This window comes from Anser cygnoides, chromosome 10 (assembly GCF_040182565.1).
Source record: "Anser cygnoides isolate HZ-2024a breed goose chromosome 10, Taihu_goose_T2T_genome, whole genome shotgun sequence".
Lineage (NCBI taxonomy): Eukaryota > Metazoa > Chordata > Aves > Anseriformes > Anatidae > Anser > Anser cygnoides.
The window spans coordinates 12,499,707-12,519,824 of NC_089882.1; the positions used below are offsets into that span (position 1 = coordinate 12,499,707).

Below are 20,118 nucleotides of genomic sequence, written 5' to 3' on the forward strand. Positions count from 1 at the left end.
CTTTCCAAGATCATTACATGCACCAGTGGGATGCTCGTCCTCAGAGAGGCAAAGTGGTACTCAAAACATGCTAGGATCTGCTTCTTGATGCCATTCCAGTAACAGCTACTTGACTCACAGGCATTCTGGGCACTGGCAATGACTTTCCAAAGACAGATGATCAGAGTAAAAATACATATTTTTTGCAAGAAAATTAAGAATATCTTTAAGAACAGCATTTCTTATTATTCCTGACATCTGCTGACTAGAATGATTACAAAAAGTTAAAAAGCACTTACTTTCCCAGTGGATTTGACTCCTTTCCAAATGCAGAAGAAGCATATCACCCAGACGAGGAGGAGACACAGTGCTAGATCCCACTTGATAATACCAATATCTTCAATTCCTGAGGACAAGCTCAGTACATTGCGCCTGAGTATACAAAAGAAAACAAAACAAGAGATGCATGAGCAGAGTTAATGCTGAGCCTCACTGTGATGTCTGAGAGTAGGGGACGGTGCCCTAAGGGGCAGCAGACACGTGGGTAGATCCCAGCCCTCTGAACACTCAAAGCACTGCTGCATTTGCATTTATACCTTTAAAGATGTGAGACAAACTTGCCCCAGCATCGCCACAAACCCCAGCTCCACCACAGATGTGTGATTAGTCTGTGTCCAGGTTTCTTCTTCTTTTCAGTTCATTACTGTGACTGCCACAAGGAGGGCAGAGAAGAAGTAGCATAGGGAAGCGGAGCAGCTTCGCAGCACGCAGCTGGAGCAGTTACCCCGTCCCCTCCCTGTGGCCCCACACACAAATGCTGCCCATCTGCGCTCAGCACCCTCACCACTGGGGCCTTGTTGAGCCAGCACAAGGAATTTGCTAAACTATTCTGTCACTTAGGTTAGTAAATACAAAGTGATTCCTTTCGTAAGATGGGTCTCAAGAGTGCATCTAAATGCTATGTGTTCCCAAGGGCAAAATTTGTTAAGGCTTCTCTCTTTTGGTCATTGCCATGGGTCATCATTAAAGTCTGATTTAAAACTGTTTTGTTTTTTTTTTTAACTTTCCTGCAACATAAACTGTCCTCACACACCAGACAGATCTTGTCATACCTGATACTTATTTTATTTGTTTATATGAAAGAACAAACTTAGCCCTCTGAAAATAAACCTACTCAAATCTGAAGTCTTTCTGCAAGGTTTTTGCAGTCAAGGAGAATCTTGACCTCAATCATGACAGAAATTCTTGGCCCACGACTAGATACATTAACTTGCTACCTAACGTTGTTAAGTAAATACTGGTTTCAGACAATTATTAAAATCTCCAATTCCCCTTCACCAAAGACCACAGCAGTCTGCAGTACTGTACCAGGATGAGGCCCACAAGCGTGGTCTGCACAGCTCCATATGTGCATCCAGCACAAGACAAAACACTGTGGTTTGTTTTTCCCCTGAATTAATTAAAGTGTGTTTTTTTTTCTTTTCTTCTTTTTTTTTTTTTTTCAGCTACCGAGGAAATAATAGTGAATGGAATCACTGTTGTAAAATTTGCAATTAGTTTTTGGAAAAAAACCTGAACTGACCAGTTTAATAGGACTCAAACCTTCATCCATCTGTTTTTGTGTCTCTGTTTGCCAAATTCACTCAGATTACCTGTGTGAATGTGTTCTCACACCAAATGCTTTATTCTCTCTGAACGTGTGTGCACTTTGTTATGGAAAAGGACTAATGGCACCAGACAGGGTAAGTCTGCCCTAATCAGCAGAGCTATTCAACAGTTACGAAAAACCCCTCAGTAATGAATATTTGGCATAAAGTTGCAGTCCTGGTTCACCTGAGCCTAAGGAAATCAGGGAAAAACCTGCTGTGCGTATACAAAAGAAGAAAATACATTTATAAGACAAACTTCAGCTGTAACCTTCTGTGGCTTTTTAAAAAATAAATGGCCATTTTCCAATCTAAGGGGCAGTTCAAATTCAAATGTAAAAAGGAGCCTAGAGGGCTAGCTCTCAGGAAGCAATGAATAATTAACTGCAAATACATTTTGGAATAGGGATATCTATGAATGCATTCAACTAAGACTTTGTTGCTTTTTATTAGGAAACTAAAAGCAAAAGGTCGTCTCACCTAGAGTATGGCCAGCAGTCCTGTCCAGCTTTCTCAGCGGGCACCCCAGTGGGTCACTGAGAGCCAGCTATGGTGCTTCTCTGTGGTGTGGCAGCACTAAGTGGCATGTTGGCTTTCTCTGTCTTGGGTTATCTTGTCTTACAGAGGCCAAATACTTTAAGGAATCAGATTTATCAGTGGGGCCTCAAGAGTTAAATTTTTTTCGTGAAGTCTAAACCGACATTTTTTTGCAGCAGAAGCGCTCAACCTAGATTTGCGACATCCTGAAAATTCACGTTTAGGAAGGAGAAGGATCTGGTCTATGCCGACAGCTCTTCAGTTTTGTTACCCGGCCTACTGCTGCTTAGATTCAGCCACGCTCACTCAACTAACTTCACGCCATTTATGCATGAAGTTGTTGCTAATTATAATTTATAGTTATGATGCTGTCACTAACTGTCAGTCATATATAATCAATGGGACAACAGGCCGGGGCCGAGTTCATTGCAGCCATGAATTCTTGAACCTTGTTCATACACTAGTATGTTTTAGTGATGTGCAATATGGAAATGTAATAGGAGCCGTAACTGGCTCTAGAACATAAACAAAAATAAAATGAGGAGAGTTATGCAATCCTTGAAGGATATTCCAGCTCATTAATTACGTGAATGCAGACAGGACCTTTCATACCAGGAAAAGCAAAGCACCCTTTCACACTGGACGGACAAGAATAACTAATGCCGAAGCAGGGAGAATATCAAACGGTTTTTAAAATTCTCAATTTGCCCCAAAGGCAGAGACAGCTGCCCTACATTTTGCTTAATTTTTATGTTGCTCCCTTCAGGATTACATGCCATTAGCATGTGATGGTCTTTCTTGGGATTTGGACGAATAAAGTCTGCTGATTACCCAATATTTTTAAACACTTGGCCAGCACCAGACAATCAGAGGTTTTGTTCAGCTATAATTACCCCATAACACTTATCCTTTATGTATTAATACGTGTGTAAGCCTTTAAGGTTTGGGGCTTTAAAATGAAATCTTCAGAAATAAGACCTGAAGCATGTGATACCAAGAGGTAAGTCCCTGATACAAAGCCAGATTTGCTTAACCCCCTTTTATTGCTGCTCAGGCAAGCATGTGATTTGCACAGAACATTAATTCAAATGAACTGAAATGTCAGGCTGTACTATATGTCCAGCCAGGCTGAGAAGGACACGTGTTTTTCAACACGAAGAGTTTTAATGCATCAATGTGGTCAATTATATCTCTGCAGAGTTAGCCTTACAAAGCAGTTGTGATGAGGATACTCCATAAATCTCCCACAATAAAAATGGCATTGGGTTTCAGAAACCAAATACTCAACCCCCTGAATTAAATTGGAATTAATTGTGCCACAAAGCAGATGGATATCTTCAGTTAAAGGCTATTTATTGACCTGTCCTTTCGATGCGGGTAGCTGGCTGGCAGGCAGCTGGCATTGTCTATGACAGCAAAGTACTCATAAAGTTATTGAGATTATTTTTAATTTCAGGACCATAAAGAATAGTAGCATGGCTGGGGAAAAACTGCTTGCGCCATGTAAAATCTACGTTACTTTAATTACAGCACTGCTGCATGATCTCTGTCCTTACTTTAAGACACCAATAGTTGTTTATGCAGAGAGAACAGCTATTTTTAATACTTCTCTAAGTACCATGAGTCCTGATGGCAGCTTGGTCTGTTAAGGACAGTTCAGTCATGACGAAACAGTAAGCTATGGACAGTATGTCTGTATTAGTAGTAGTATGGAGCCAAATTCCTGCCTGGCATGAATCCAGGGAAGAGTTAAGTTCATGATGTTTAAAACTGCTATTTGAGGACAAAAGTTAAAGTGGCTGCAAAGTGCAAGGAGAGCTGCCTCCATGAGTGCTAATGGCTGAGCAACCTTTGCTCTGACTGTGCTAAAGAAACAGTGAGGGGACACGAATTTATGGAAGACGGAGGGAAGGGAAGGCGTTGCAAGGACCAAGGATTTCTCCTCCAGCCTCAGGCACCTCCAGTCTGACTACACACATTAGGCTGTGCCCACAGGAGGATTTGGTTCAGCTTGCAGAGGAGTTTTGAGGACAGAAACTTGATTTATTTTAGAAGAAACTTAGCTAAAAGCTCTACACCAAATTTGCTCCCCAACCCACAAAGAGGCTGCCCTGGCACAAGGCCCTCCACCATGTACCTGCCGCGTGGTTACCCAGACCTTTAAACACCCTACCAAAGCAGATCTCATTTGGATTCAGGCCCTCAGTCTCAGAGTCATTGTGGGAGAGTCCAAAGGAGTGAGAACTGCTTCCTCCTTTACCATAAATTGCCTTCAAGTTCCCCAAAATACCCAAATCTTTTCCAACTCGCTCCATACTTAAAAGGGAGGAAATCACCTGGGAAATTATCAGTCGCTCAGCGTGGAAACACAGTGTTCATGGCATGGTGAAAACAACTGCTCTTACAACCTGCATCCTGTCACTCACACTGGTCACCAGTGCATTTTGACAAACAGCTCATCCAAGATCTTTCTGCACATCCTATTTTGGCTCTTGTTATACAAATTTTAGCCCAGTTCATAATAACTTTTTCTAAACCTAACACATGCCAAATATCTTTGGCATGAACATAATTCCTGCTGGAACTATTGGCTGAAGCTGCTTTTTAAAAATAGAGAAGTAGGTACAAGTTGATCAGGGAACCAGACTGGACTTTAAACATGCTGAAAGTCAGGTTGGTTAGAAACTTATTCTACACTTAATTGACCATTGCTGCAAGCCAAGAAATAAAAAAGATTTTCTTCCTAAGCTATACGTAGATCCTTTGGATTTAAGTTCTCCTAACAGGTGCCTTACTCTCCTGCTATGTTTTGACAACTACATAAACACACAGAGATTTGAGGTTATGCCTGTTCAGAAATAGGTTGTGCAATATAATTTTAAACTTGAAAAATAAATGGAAATAAGAAGCTTAACCCTGACAAAATCCAGACAATCTAGTAAAACAGAATCTCCTCAGAGACCGCAGAGAAAAATGATGTAACGAAGATGACCTGAGAAACCTACAATACAGGACAATGTTCAACACCTCTGTCAGTTTTATTGATGAGGTCAATGCCTTGCATCTTGGTCAAACTGATAAGAGATATGTTACAGCTTCACAAAGTGCATTGCAAATGACAACAGCTGGGAAAGAGGCAGCCACAGAAGTGGTGATTTGTCACTGTTTCCATTGTAAATCCCTACTATCAGGGCATCTGAAGTGATTTGTTTCTATTCTCTTGCTGAATTTAGAGAAACCCAGGAAAAAAATAGAAAGGAACAAGATTTCCTCCAAACCAGAAACTGAACCGGGCTTTTAGGTCTCCCTGTACTCTCTAGGCTGAATGCAGTTACACTTCTAATGACTTCCTCCACTAATCCAAGACTTACCTGCCTGTCTCAGGATGTGAACTGATAACAAAGGGTGGTGAAACAAGTGACATCCGGAGCAATTTTCATCTCCTATCTAACATTCCCTATGGGACTTCTGCAAAATCTCAGGCATGACCTTCGGCATGCCACCAAAGCACCCCAAAGGTGCCGTGAAGATAGGGGTACTTACTCCCAGAACTCCGTGACAGGAGAGGTGAAGTTAGTGGCATTCAGTGATATCCAGAGTGTTTTGTTCTTCCTGAGAGTGTCTTCCACGCAGGTTGGCGTGTTCCACTTCTGGTGGCAGTGTGCCCACGGCAGGACACTCTGGAACGACTGGAACAGGTAGTAGAGTCCCCAGGCCAGGATCACAATGTAGTACACGTTCAGAAGGGACACAATCACTATGGAAGCATAACCAATTCCTGGAGAGGGGGAGAAAAAAGAAATATGCACGGACATGACAGCCACTCCTTCTTAGGATGCCTTGCAATTTCAAGTATCTGGTGCCATTGCTGTTTCCTGCCGTGTTGTGGACTTGTATCTCACTCTACCACATATCTGTTGGATACTGAACTCAATTCCATCACACGTAAGCACAGACCTGCCACTGCCTTTGACTAGTACTGGCGCTCAAGTTTGAGCTTCAGGCTACAGCTTGCTGAGATGAAGGGGATGGCTGCAGGGTGTCTACCCAACTTTACGCTAACCCGGCTTTATTAGAAGGATGTCAAGGCATCACACATTGCTTATTTGGGAGCTACACCGTCTCACACCTTGGGTACCTGCTTGGGCAACCCCACTCTCGACGCACTGACCCACCACGCAGCTTCCCTGGAGGCAGCTTGGCTGCACCACTCATGCTTATCGACAGGTTCGGCTCTGTGTACGTGAAAAAAAGGACAACTCTTGAATGTGTTAAAAAGGAAAATTCCAGAGCTATCAACATAAAAGCTGCTGTTTCTGCCCCAATTTCACTTGTGCAAAGGAAGCATGATATTTGTAGCTTTTATGGTTAATTAGATCAATGTTTAACTCTGCTATCAATATTTGACGATAAAAAATGTTCCCTGTTTGTTTTTAAAAGCAGGGTCACGGGCAGATAAGGCTGAGTCCTATACAATTTAGGGAGGTGGTGGAATGCTGTTCCGGTGAAGGCTTTAATTAAATACCACAACTGTATCTCTCCTGCCTTAGCAGTTAAGCCCCACTGGCAGATCCATACTACATGGAGCTAAGTCAGAAGCAGTCATTATTTCTGTTAATACAAAATGAAAGGACGCTGAAAAGTCTCATTTTCTGAAAATCTTTTAGTATATAGAATGTTAACCTCCAAAAAGTTTATGTAGTTTGCTACTTAGGAATATGGGGGGGGGGGGGGAGTTTTCCTTTAAAAACATTGAGCAGACTCTCAAGAGGGTGAAAAGCCCATGAGGTTCCCTTTAACATTATTCTGATAGCTATCCTAGCACCTGGTTACTTGCCTCGTATTTTACAGTTTCAAACCTTACTGTAACAGGAGTCATTACCACCAGAGATTATCTTTATGACAGGTGAAAACAACCAGAGCAAGTGGTATTTATTCTATGCAGCTGCATTTCATTCAGGGTATACAGTTAGTCACATTATTAGAGTGACAATTTCTCTTTATAGATGCCTGAGAGATTGCTATTTAAACAAGGAACATTCTTTCCTCCTCCTCCAAAGAAAAGGTTTCATGAAAGTGGGAGGAGTAGGAAGAAAATGGAGCTAAAGCAGCATAATTACATCAAGTTAGTAGCGTTCTGAGTATTAGGTGGGAGTGTGAGCCCTGGAGAAAACCCCTACTGCTGCCTGGAGTGACGTAAGGGGAGAGAGAAATCTGTAACAGCAACAGTGGCAGAGCTAGAGACATTTCAGTGAGAAATCCTCACTCTTTCCAAATGGGATTTGTAAAAGAAGAGTGTCCCACTATTTAATGCAATTATTCCGTATGGTTTTGCCTGTATTATCAGGCGGTTGAGGGTAATCTATACACAAGGCAGCATCCTCAGTAATTTTGCTAACCTGTCCATGATTTTTCATCCTAGTTAACTTTCAGAGTGGCATACACATAATTGCTCTGAGTTTTGAGTAATTCATTTGCTGGCAAAGGCCCTTGAATAACAGGAGACAAACACGACTGTTTGCCAGGAGCAACTCAGTTATGAGGAAAGTCCCATTCCTGAATCCTACACAAAATGCTGTGCAGGTTTTGGTTATATCAGTCATAGACAGATGACGTCAGTGATAAGCTTTCATATGGCAGAAGTATTTTGATTTCCTGACCAGAATAATATTTTGAAGACGCTTTCTCAAAAGGGCACGTAAAAGGCTCTAGCCTTCCAAAACAACAGATTCTCCAGTACCTATGAACCAAATGTGCGATTGCCTTTTTAAGGCATAATATGCATTTTCTTTCTTGCTTATTGGCAGTTCTGCCAGTTAACAAGATGATAGCATCAAAATCAATACCTCACTTTGTCCTTCAGACTCTCTGACTTCTACCTTTCCAGGAACCAATATCATACTTTCAATTACTACAGCGAACAGCTGAATGAATAGATATAAGGGGCATTGCACTGCTGTTATCAGAGGTGTCTTTAAGTAGTAAGGGACAACGAAAGGTACTAACCAGTGAAAATAGGGCAGATCTTTTCCCAGCATGTAATTCCACCTTCAGAGGTATACTGTCCTAGCACCACCTCCAGGAAAAACACGGGAAGACCTCCCCCAAACAGGAAAATGAAATAAGGTATAAGAAATGCACCTGTTGAGAAAACATAATAGTACTAAATTGAGATGAAGTGAGTGTCTCTACACAAGATAGCTTTAAAAACGTGTTAACAGACATACGGAAACAAAAAAACATATATGCTACTTTAATATCAGTATTCAATAATCTTAATTTGGAGGTACTTTTTCTCATATTCAAACACTTCAAGTGAAATGGATAAACACAAATGAAAGGGCATTGTCTTACCTTTTTAAGATGAAAATCTGTAATAACAATGGGGTTAGGCACACAACAATTTCACGTGACTCAGAATGCTCTTATTCTGAAATCCAACAGAAACCATTGTTTGATGCTTTGTCTTATTATTAACTTAGAGTAACTCCCTTTGAGTTACTCCGGTTTTGCAGTGCATGACTTAGGCTACTGGTCTATAATAATACTGTATCTTTTGGTTAAAGCTTAGACTCAATTATACCAGAATAAAAGAACATAAAAGGTTCAGTAGTATAAAATTTTAAATTGCTGTTGTTGTTTTTCCATAGCTAAGTTTTAACAGAAGCTATTAAGTAATAAAATAATCTCTCCCAAATACTGGTGAAAAGGCAGAAAACAGGTGATTACTTTTTTAAAAAACTGAATGAAGGCACTGGAAACAGTAAGTATGTGGCAGAGACTGACTTACGAGAAGGAAATAAAGACTCACCTCCGCCATTTTTGTAGCAGAGATACGGGAACCGCCAGACATTGCCTAAACCAATAAATCCACCAGCCACGGACAGCAGAAAGTCAATCTTGCTCGCCCACTTCTCCCGCTGGGGCGGCTTTCCTTCTGCCTCGTCCTCAGGCCGTGTCCCCGGGCTCTTGCCAGGGGAAGGTTTGAGGATGTCCTTGTGGAAATCTTTCAAACACTGAAGCTTTTCCTTTGTTGCCATATTTCTGCTTTCTGCATTAAAAAAAAAAAAAAAAGAAAAGAAAAAAAGGTGGGTTTATTAAACAGTCTTTACTGGTAATGCTCTCTAACACTGCAAGAACTATTTAACAAAACTCAGTTCCATAAAAGACAGTGCTGTTTATCAAACTGAGATATGAAAATACATATGCTGCCTTCGCTGACCAGGGCAGACAAACCACCACTGGACTCTGTGGTCACCTCCTTGCTGTCAGTGCAATGCAGGGGTCAGCAATGGTTTGATGCTGCTGCCTACCTGCTGGCCACAGACAAAAGGTGCAGTGAGACTGCACACTGTGTCGGCGAGAGGGCTTACTGAGCCTTGACTCTATTACAGATTCCATCTGCAACACAGGGAAATGTCTCAGGCTGTTTCCATGCCCATAACAAGGTACAAATCACTGCGTCTGATTCCTTCTCAAGAGTTGAAGTGAAATACAGCAGAACAGTACATCGCACATATTCAGATAAAACCATTTTTGTCTATTTCCCAACAACAATGAACCATCCTGCATCATTTATTGCCTGCGATTTCCTTTCCCTGTAGTATTGTAAACCTTTCAGAAAACTATACATTCATAAAAACTGGAATGGAAAGTCATTTGTCCTAATCAACCTGCAGCAGCTGAAGGAATCTTTTCAGTTTATTCCATTTTCATAACTGTACTGTTTTCCCTTGACATCAATAAATGGACAAAAATAAACCTTTAGATTCAATTATTGCACCTATGCAATTGAACAGTTTGCCATGAATAATTGCTCCTTAGTTAATTAAAAATCCAGCAGCATGAGTCACCTGATGCAAAACCCAAACCATATTAAACCTTAGCTTGCTTTATAATTTTTATATATAATGTACAAAAAACATAGACTGTGTAAAATAGTAACAGCTAGAATTATTACATCTAACAAGTGTCTTTTTATGTGGATTGCCTAATGAAAACAATTTAGGAACAGCTAGTAGTCTTTATGTTAAAGCAGAACTCAGGCATATAATAAAGCTAATTAATTCCTCATATAACTCAAGTGACTTCAGCTGGATCTGACCAGGTATTTTTTGCATGGTATTTTGATGCTGAAGAACATGTGAAATCTTCACCAGATCCAGGCAAACCAGCAAGTTTATTCCAGACCACAGCCATTCCCTGCTTGTACATGTCATTATGGGTGCAGTCATAAAAAATCATGCCTCAGATTATCCCAGTTGATAGCTGCAAGCCTCCTACCTCCTTGCTGTTTTTGATCTCTAACCTGATTTAGCTTGTGGCAGTGACCTGAAACCTGAGTTGACATTAGCTCTGCAGGAAGTTTTTAATCCAAACATGATTCTGAGATAGATATGCATCACTGTACCCGTAAATCTTTCCATCCACCATGGAAAGATTCAGAAGGCTAACATTTTGGCAAACCACAGAAGCTTGATATTTGCCCTCCTGATATATTCGTGGCCTTTGCAAAGGAGTTACTGCGACAGCAGTTGCTATCAGGCCACGATCTAAAAAGGAACTTTAATCTTCCCGGTGCTAATCATTATGACTTTCTATTTTTTTTTTTTTTTTAAAAAAAAGGGCCACTGCTGACTGCGCAGAGGTGTTACAGGCAACTGCAATACCTCCCAGTCAACAGCAGAGAGAGCTCACAGAAGGAGAAAGTTAATCAGAGGGTGGTGGGTCCCCATCACCCACTGTAGGGGTGTGGGGCAGGACACTTACTCCTCTGAAACATCTCCTACTAACTGCTGTTAAGAGACATGGTATGAGACCAGCTAGTGTAGTGACTGAATGAAAGTGGTAAGGCCAGCTCTGCAAGAGCCTTTAGGTACCTACCTCCTTTGGGGAATTAACCCACAACTGCTAACTTGTGCTTCTAGTAGTGTGCATGGAGATTGAAGCAGGTGCCTCTGGGAGGGATTCGCAACAGCTTTATCCTCCCTGGGACACTGGCATCTCACTACATGCCCCAGACAGGTACCACCCTGCACCATCCATCCATTTTCTCCCACAGCCATCGCTTGTGGGAGAAAAAAAAAAAAAAGGTGTAAGTACTTCTCTTTAAAGAGGTACCTACACGGTGACTGACATCCTGCTCCCAATGCAACACTAACTTGGCATGGGGAAGGCCTGATTTCACTTTCTTTTGCTATTTGTGCTGCTCAAATCCCTATCTTTCATCTTGCAGGAGAATGTCATAACCATCAGGCAACAGGCTATTCTGGGCTCAGGAATGGAGGGCATTCGGACGGTCTCTCATGGAAGTTGTTCTTCACAGGGGTTACCGAAACACTCATCAGCAGGGGAAGGAAGGGTGCAAAAGAGGGCACAACTCACATCTAGTGCTTAGGGCACTCTCTGTTTTTTCATTTATTTGGTGAACTGCTGGGACAGCCATAAACTTGCTTATCAGAGCGCAGAGATACATATGTTTATAGAACCCTGCAGGATTAAGGTTTGAAACAGGAGCTTAACTGCTCCCCATGGGGACTGCTACTGGAAATACCCCGAAACAGAGCACTGGGTACGTGGAGAACCTGTACGTCAAAAAACCAAGGGGAACTACAGACATTAGCTGCCTCCAAGATGAAAAACCGCTCCAGGACTGCAATTTTTTGCAATCTACTTTTATCCTGCAATACAGAGTTCTTTCTTTATTTTTTGCCGGCTCTAATCTTTTTCACTGCAGATTGACTTTGACCCAGGTGTTACTCGGTGCTACCCAGAATGTGCAATTTTTCACACTCTGTGTACCCTAATTCTCCCTGGGACAAGCCGATCACCCTGTGGTTTGTCCTAATTACCTGCACACCATGTGTGAGCTGGTGCCTTCCCAGACGCCTACTTTGTAACAGCGTGGGACTGCATTTTAAAAAGGGATTTCTAATTTGTCTCACGACACCCCAAATTAATGGATATGCTTGAAAACCTAATTACTGCATGTAAATTTTGTTCCAACCTTAGCTGGCATGCGAAGACAGAACGTGATCCCTCTCTTAGCATGCAAATGACACATCCTCAAGCCCACACTTGCTTCTGGGGTCGGTGCTTCACCCGATGAGTGCCAGGAGATGGACCAACACGATTTTGTTGCAAGTCAGTAGCTCTAGATAGTGGGCCACACTACAGTAGCGATCTAACACCTGCACAAAATTAGTAACAGCCCAGCTTTGCTGTGTATCTCCGATCTAGTCTTGCTAAACCCCTGATTGTGTTTCGAGGGCCGGCAGCTGTGGCTGGCAGGCACGTACCGCCGACCAGTACCATAGGAATTGACGCTAAGCGGCCACCTGGGACTGCAGTCCCAGCCCATGTCACGTTCAAGGGATGTCAGATTTATCCCCCTTTGCTGCCAACCATTGGTGTCCACCCAGACGTTCCCAATTACAGGAACTGTCTACAAAGGCTGCAAGGGTGGGGGGTACGGGCGATTCTCCTTGGCAAAGAAAAGCCAAGAAAATCAAGTTTGTTTAGTGAAAGGCATTGTCTTTTTCCTTAATGGGGTTGGAGTTTCATTTCCTTTAGTTATGTCCCACTGGGTGAGGTTAAAATGGCTCTTAAGGGAAATAGTCTGACAGAGATGCTGAAACAATATGTTGTCACCGCCCAGGTCAGAACCAGAGAATAATAGGTTATTTTTACTGTATCACTTAGTGGGGATGGTATCCGAGATCTAAGTCCATCTGATTCCCCCAAGGAAATATATTGTAAGAAAATGCTCTTACAACCACATAGTCCAAAAGGAGTGATCCAAGTCTGGGGCGCATGTCTGCCTCCCGGAGACACACGGCTGCCTCCAGGAGACACGTCTGCCTGTGAGAGTACCCTCTCCAGGAAGCTTCGGATGGCCCCAGGAAGCTCTGGCTTCATCTGATGAACTTAATATGGATAAATAAAAAGCAGCAGTCAAGCCTGCCCTTTGCAGCGTGCTACTAGGCTGAGTGCAGCTGAACGGCTACAGCCTGACCCAAAACCAAGGGGAGAAAGGGTCCGGATGAGACAGGCCCAGAATCTGCTCTCATTTACCCTGGTACCACCCCTAATTAACTGAGGATGAAGGTATTGATAGTCAAACTGATGCTGGTAAAATGTGGAAAAATACAACAAGGGAGCCAGCGTGGCCTCATTGCGTGTCTCAAGCATCTGCTTGAGGTACAAGGGCTCCTCTCCTTCTGCAGAACCACGTGTCTGTCCTGTGTGCCTGGCACATGAATTTCCTCACGCAGAGCACCCCCTGTGACAACCCAAACTGTCCTGCTGCCCTCTATGACATTCCCTGGTGGGGAGCTGAAAATACCAAAAGATTAGCCATAAGCAGAGAGGTTTCGCAGCTAACCCAGCTTGGGTCATCTCCTGTGACACAACTATCGTATCTTTGCACGTACAGCCTGCACCTCAGATAACCCATACCCTTTAAAAAACACTGGCATTGAAATGTAATCCTTCATAACATGCAAAAACTGAGGGGTAGGGGAAGGGGGAGGCGCTGGGCAGAGGCCTGAGATGATGAGATGCAGATGGGGGAAGGCCACCAGTGCGGACAGTTGTCCAGACTGACATAACTCACATTACTGCTGAACCGCTGACTTTTTTTTGATAGACAACCCATGGATTACACATCTGAAAATACACTGTTCAATTTCTGCTCTGGAATTACAGTTATGATCCACTCCTGGCTTCTTATAGCCAGAGACAGGAGACCAACGTAGGGTAACACCTTCCAGGAGGAGCCCCAGGGACAAATTCATCGCAGATGTTACCTCACTCAATGTTACCTCACTCAATAATCTTTAAAAATCAAGTCTTAAAAAAGTGGTTTTCCAAACCCTGATGGATACACAGAAATCAAAGTCTGCCTGTACACACAGATAGACATATGTAAATATTTGTGCATGCTAAAATGCATGTCCTGTCTTGTATCTGAAGATCATAAACCACAGAAAAGGAGCTACTTCTTTTTTGGTCACTGCATGTAAACTTTGACCAGGAATTGGACACACTGAATTTGTGACTAGAATCGTAACTGAACATTTGTTTTATAGCTTCTTCTTCCATTACAAAACTAAAAGCAAAGTACATACTCGGAGTGTCTCTGGCCTTAGTGGGAATTCTGCCTGAGGAATGACTGCACATCTGTACTGCTGATTTTCTGGACTACTCTTGCACCATGATGTGCACCACCACTGCTTTTGCTTTCAAGGATCCTTTTCTACTAAGTTCAGCCTTTGCAGAGGACTCTGTATCTTGAGCTTCTCAGTGCTTTGTCCTTGGCTTTGTCACAAAGTCGCAATGGCTTTTGAAGGACATCTGTTTATCACATTGTAATTAATTTTTCCAACTCTGCTTAAGCTCACTACCTCTTTAAAAATTATCATCTCTTTTATTTTTTGCCATTTTTTTTCTTTCATATCTTGCAAAACAAAATCAACCTCCCTTTAAAATACAGATTTTCTAGATCTGTTGGTTGGTGCCTTTTTTTTCCTTTTTTTTTTCTTTGAGTTTCATATTCATATTCATGACTATTTCAAAATCAGCTACACTAACTGCTGGATCAGAGGAATTGCTTTTCGAAAAAGCAGCTTCATATCTCACTGAAAGCTATGGAAAAGCTGGTATTGATTTCAACAGTAGTAGGATCAGGTCCCAAATAAAACTGCATTTATTATATTTGGCTCATTTCCTAGGATTACTTGGAACTTTGAAAGCTGTAATTCTTTATGTTGACAGCTTTCCCTCCCTCAAGGAGCAGTGCGGTTAAGCCAATCAATACATGATTAAAATAAACAGCCCCTTGATCAAACTTATGGCTTTAGTGCAAGTCTTTCTGATCTGCAGAAGAAAAACCCCTTATGTTTGGCAGCCCTTGAGGCCACACCAGTACCCAAAGAGCACCTGACTTCCTTTATTGTCCTTAACTCATGTCCCAGTTCCTTCTGCTTCATCGAACAAAATATCGAAGTCTTCTGAAAAATAATATCCCTTCTTTTATGGCATATACTAACTCTCTTTTTAACAATGCCTGAACTCCCATCTAACACATTCTCTTTGTATTTAATGGACCCCTCTTTTTCCCTGTGTGTGTGTATTTATTTAAACATCTATCCATTCGTCCTTCCTTCTTTCTCAGTTTTCTCTCCAACTTTTGCCATCTCCCTTCTCACCATTTTTTAGTGTTCTAAGATTGACTGGAAAATCTGCTGCTAAAAATGTTCTCGGAGGAAAATGTACTCCTTCATAAAGCTACAGTCTATTCTGAAAGGAAAGCCCAGGGCTTAATGCAATTTCTTTTTCATCAGTTGTGGTCTGGACAAAAGGTATCTTTTTTTCCCACATACTTTTTTCTCTGTGGTGTTTCCACTCAGGTTCTTCAAATGCCTCAGATAGGTACCATGTTACAGCTCAAAGCTGTTATGAAATCCTGAATCTTTGCTCAGATTTCAGAAGCAGAAAATTTGAAGTCATGTAATACTCTAGATGCTCATTTTGTTATACTTGTTCATCTGAAAAAATAAAACAGTTACAATCAGCCCAGGAGATGTGCCCAATGGGAGGAAATTAAAAATTCCCCTCCTGTTGTGTGGGGCGGAAAGGAGAATGATGATCCACTGTAGTCACACCTCAGTGGGTTCCAGTGGGAACACGATCCTGTTCCTAAACAGTAGGGCTGAGGTGAAGGTGATGCTTCCCAGCCTCAGAGTGATGGAAAACAGAGCCCAATTCTCCAGGGAGAGGTCCCAGGGCAGCCCTGGCCCCTGCAGAGGTCAGCGAGGAAGAGATAGGGATGCAGCAAAGCAGAGGACTGGCACACTGCATCACACTGGTCACAACTCCACCCTACCGAAATTTTTCAGTGGACACTGTGTCTCCTGTATCCGAGTGAGAAACCAAGTGTCCTGCACCAGAAAGCTGCTGTCCTCCTGCTCTGTCCTCCCCTTACAGACAAAAGCCCAAGGGCAACTATTGCAAAAAGGACCACAGAGAAAGAGAGGAAGAAAGCAAGGGTTGGCGGAGGGAGAAAGAATGAATGGAAAGTGCTCATCCCTGGTACACCGTACTGGCAATTACGTGCGGGAGAACATCCAGTTACCACTTGGTTTTGTTCACATGAAGCCAACTGCTGACCTAATTTAATGCCTCCGGGTGCCAGCTAACAGCCTCCTGACTGTCAGTAGGCTGCAATGGAGCACCAGCTCCCCGCTGCTTTCCCTGCGTACTCTCTCTGCTTTACCAGCTATCCTGTTGTCAAAGTGAAAAAAACATTAATTCACTGCATGATACCACCTCTCGAAGCCTTCATCTTTAAGAGAGGGCTCTTAACAAAGTGCAGGAGTGTATTCAAGTGATGGTGCAAAGTGATGGATTTCCAAGTGAGACGGGCATTGTCAAAGGTGACTCAATGAGCTGTGCACATCCTCACCTTTTCAACCAGCTTGCATCTTGCAGTTATCCAACTTTTGACTAAAGGAACAAGCATTTTTGTATCTTATTTTTGATTCTAAAGGTCTGCTGCTCAGTGGACTGCAATTCTCAAGTCTCGGTGTCAATTAAATCAGTTCTACTGCCCCTAATGAACCACATCAGCAACTATGAAAAGACATCTCACATCCTGCTATAAAAAAAGACAAAAATCTTAAAGCTCACAAAGCTTATGAACTTGAATAGTCAGTGTTGTGTGCTGCGCCTATTGAATTTTTTGCATGTGGTTAATAATGTATTGATTCTATGTGACACATCTGCAAGGCACTTACAGCGCATGTTAATGTCTGAGAGCCTTCTCTGTGCTATGATAACAGAGCTGTGCCTCAGTGCATGGTAGAGAAACAATAAAGTAGCCATTGAATGAAGCAAATGAGAAATTAATTGTATGAATTCATTATTTCAAAGTGTTTTTTTTTTCTTTTTTCTTGGGAATAAATATTCCAGCCTTTCCTGTTCTTTTTTCTTTTTTTTTTTAATTACTAAATTTAGTCCTAAATTTACTGAGTTTACCAATGCTAGTGTTCAGTGAGTTTTCTTAAGCAATCTTCTGAAGATTGCCGCGCTTTTTCAGTATACTTTCTAAATAGGAAGAAAACAGACATATATACAGGAGTACATGCTTTTGGAAAAACAAGCCAAGTTTTCCATACCCGCTAAAGGCTTTGATCTGCTTTGTAACCAGGCTGTTGCCATATCTGCCTAGGACACGTCAATACAAAGACAGAGCTGCTTTTTTATTGTTTCTGTCCATTCATCTCAATTTAAACAAAAACCAAGGGCAGAACTCTATCCCACCTGCGGCAGCTGTTAAAACAGGTCATACAGCACCTTGTTCTCACAAATCTAGATGCCAGCACCATCAGTGGGGGAGAAGAAACCTCCTTCTTCTTCTTTGCTCCTGTACCCCATCTGCACAATACCTGATTTTTCAGCTTTTTTTCTAGAGTACATTAATGAAAGGAAGAGCTGCGTGTAACACAGTGCTGTGGGTGGAAAATGGCGGGCCGGCTTGCAGCAGGAACACAGCCATTACACGCACGCAATCCACGGTGCTAGGCCCACCACAGGCCTGTAAAGCCTGACGAGGTTACAAAGCCCTGAGGACAGAGCCACGAGCTCTAAAACTTTATGATAAGAGTGAGCTACTTTTGATTTCGGTCTTGATTTCTGTGCTGGCAGCAATTATCAGCAAAAACATGAGACAGTGACAAAAAAACAGCTGAAGACTTTTGCACAGGCCGAGAGGGAGCTGCGGTACTCAGGTGGCTGTGGTGCCCAACCTGAGCACCACCGCACACAGGCATCAGCTGTAAGAAATTTCCTAAGCACGCCAAGGTTTAATTCATTGTTGTTGTTTTTCTTCCCTTCAAGGAAAAAAAAATGGAACAGAAACTTTAAGCACATGAAGTTTCACACAGGAAATGAATCTGAAACTACTGATACAGCAGACCAAACAAGAGAGCGGGGGATTTCTGTGGAGGATATGCTAAAAGCAGAAGTGACAAAGCTGATGAACGAGCTCACAGAGTGAACACAAATTTGCAAAACAGGTCCGTGAACTGGTGACTTTCACAAAAAAAAAAAAAAAAGCAAAGCTGTGTAGACATTGTGGTGTTTATTTATTTTTGTGCAGCTGGTGCCAGGTGCTTGCTTGCAAGGCTGGATGCTGGCATTTTTTTTGTGGAATCCCAGAACAGCCTTGGCATGGTCTCCAGCCACAGCTCTGTCCCTTGAAGGCAGCCAGCAGCCCCCACACCATGGCTGTGCTCATGGAGGGTACGTCAGGAGGGAGATCACTAGCTCCTATAGGCTTCTCGAGCCTCTCACTGGGCATGATTTCATCAAAAATCACAAATTCTTGATCGTTCCTCATCTATTTTGAAGGTCTCAGTTTGAAGTAAGACTTTCTGTATTGATCACTGAACCAATATGCTTGGAAACATCGCATGATCAGGCTGAATTCCAATCTGAGGTGTATTTTCAGCTCTGCTTAGCCACAGATGCCCTTTGACATCAGTACAGAGAGCTGCGATCGTTTTTATGTCAAGAGATATGAAAACCAGACAGCACCAGAACAAATACTCCGCTTCTCTACGGAAAAGAACATATAAACCACTTCTGCATACCATGGGCTGCAAAGTGCCGAGCCCACACCAAGCACAAACAACATCCTGATCCCACACACTACTTGGACAAAAGCCCCACTGAATTCACACTGGCATTGCTGCCCCTGCAAGGAATTTCGTAAGAGCAAGGCTGACTCCAGTATGAAATGAATATCTGCAGTCCTACCTTCCTAGCAGTGCCACTCCTACGGGCTACAGGTACTTGCTTTTCTGCTGGCTTTTGCAGGTAAGCATCCCCGAATATACCATGACATTACATGAACATCATGAGCAGTTTTCTGTCTTATCTTTTCAAACAAATACCAGCTGATGGCTTTCATTGCAGGTTGCTTTCATAGTCCTAACCTGGCTACTGTAAATTTACCCTACTCCTGTTTACCAGTTCAGACACAGTTCATAAAGCCGAACCATCGAGGATGAATACTTTCTTAGAGCAATTTCATGTAAGTGAATATGCTTACAACTAGATACGAATGTGGCATATTAACCTTTAATATCCGAAGCTGTTTTCAACATGACTACAATTGTTTTTCATGACTTTTTTTTTTTTTTTTTTCATGTGCAAAACAGCTGTAAATAGACAGGTGGAAAACTGTTTGCAGTTCCAGCATAAATGATGGGTACGTGACGAACAGCTGAGAGAGCCATAAAGACACTCCATATGTAAACTGATGATAGAAAGCAAGAGAACTTCCTTCAGTTTACCTGTCTAGATTTTTGTAACCAGGTAAGAGCTATGTGAAATTCTGACGGTTTTGTAGAAGCAGAAACCCAGGTGATTCACTCACATGTATCGCTTTATGTTCCTCATGTGAGTATCATCCTGTCTATTGAATTGGCCTTGCAATCTGTAGTTTGCGTACTGCAGGAAGAGTGGAATTGAAATAATCCCGAACCCCACTGAGTAACTAACAGTATCTTATGCTACTATAGTCCCTCTACATGGCACAACACCTTTTTCACATTTGAAAGAGCAACCCGCTACATCATTTGAAGGAGGATCTGTACAGGGAGAGAGAATTGATGTAGTCACAAAAGAGGGAAGGCAGCAATCACTAGAAAAAGTATATGAAAGCAAGTCTGTCCTGTTAAATCCTGGCTTCCAAATCCTGCCTTGCATAACAAGGGACAAAAATGCTTTTGATTGCTCATATTCAGTCTTTCTTCCATCCACTAAGGTAACCCCATTTGTCAGCTTTATTTTTGACAGAGCCTGATGGGAAATAAGTTGTTTGCATAAGCAACATACTTCTTGCTGATAAAGATACAGAGAAAAACAAATTATCTGGTTAAGTTATATGGAA

The 20,118-nt window shown here is 42.2% G+C and overlaps 1 protein-coding gene across 6 annotated transcripts in view; it reads right to left on the reverse strand.

The window, feature by feature from the left end:
* SLC6A6 (solute carrier family 6 member 6) overlaps positions 1–20,118 on the reverse strand; it is a 57,277-nt gene that overhangs the window by 23,935 nt on the left and 13,224 nt on the right. For all 6 annotated transcript variants that reach the window (XM_048070304.2, XM_048070318.2, XM_048070300.2 and 3 more), the window contains 4 exons: positions 8,974–9,213; positions 8,169–8,303; positions 5,706–5,940; positions 279–411 (listed from right to left, as the gene is read on the reverse strand). In XM_048070304.2, the coding sequence (XP_047926261.1) occupies positions 279–411; positions 5,706–5,940; positions 8,169–8,303; positions 8,974–9,202 (732 nt within the window). In that variant the 5' untranslated portion in view covers positions 9,203–9,213. The remainder of the gene's footprint in view (positions 1–278; positions 412–5,705; positions 5,941–8,168; positions 8,304–8,973; positions 9,214–20,118) is intronic.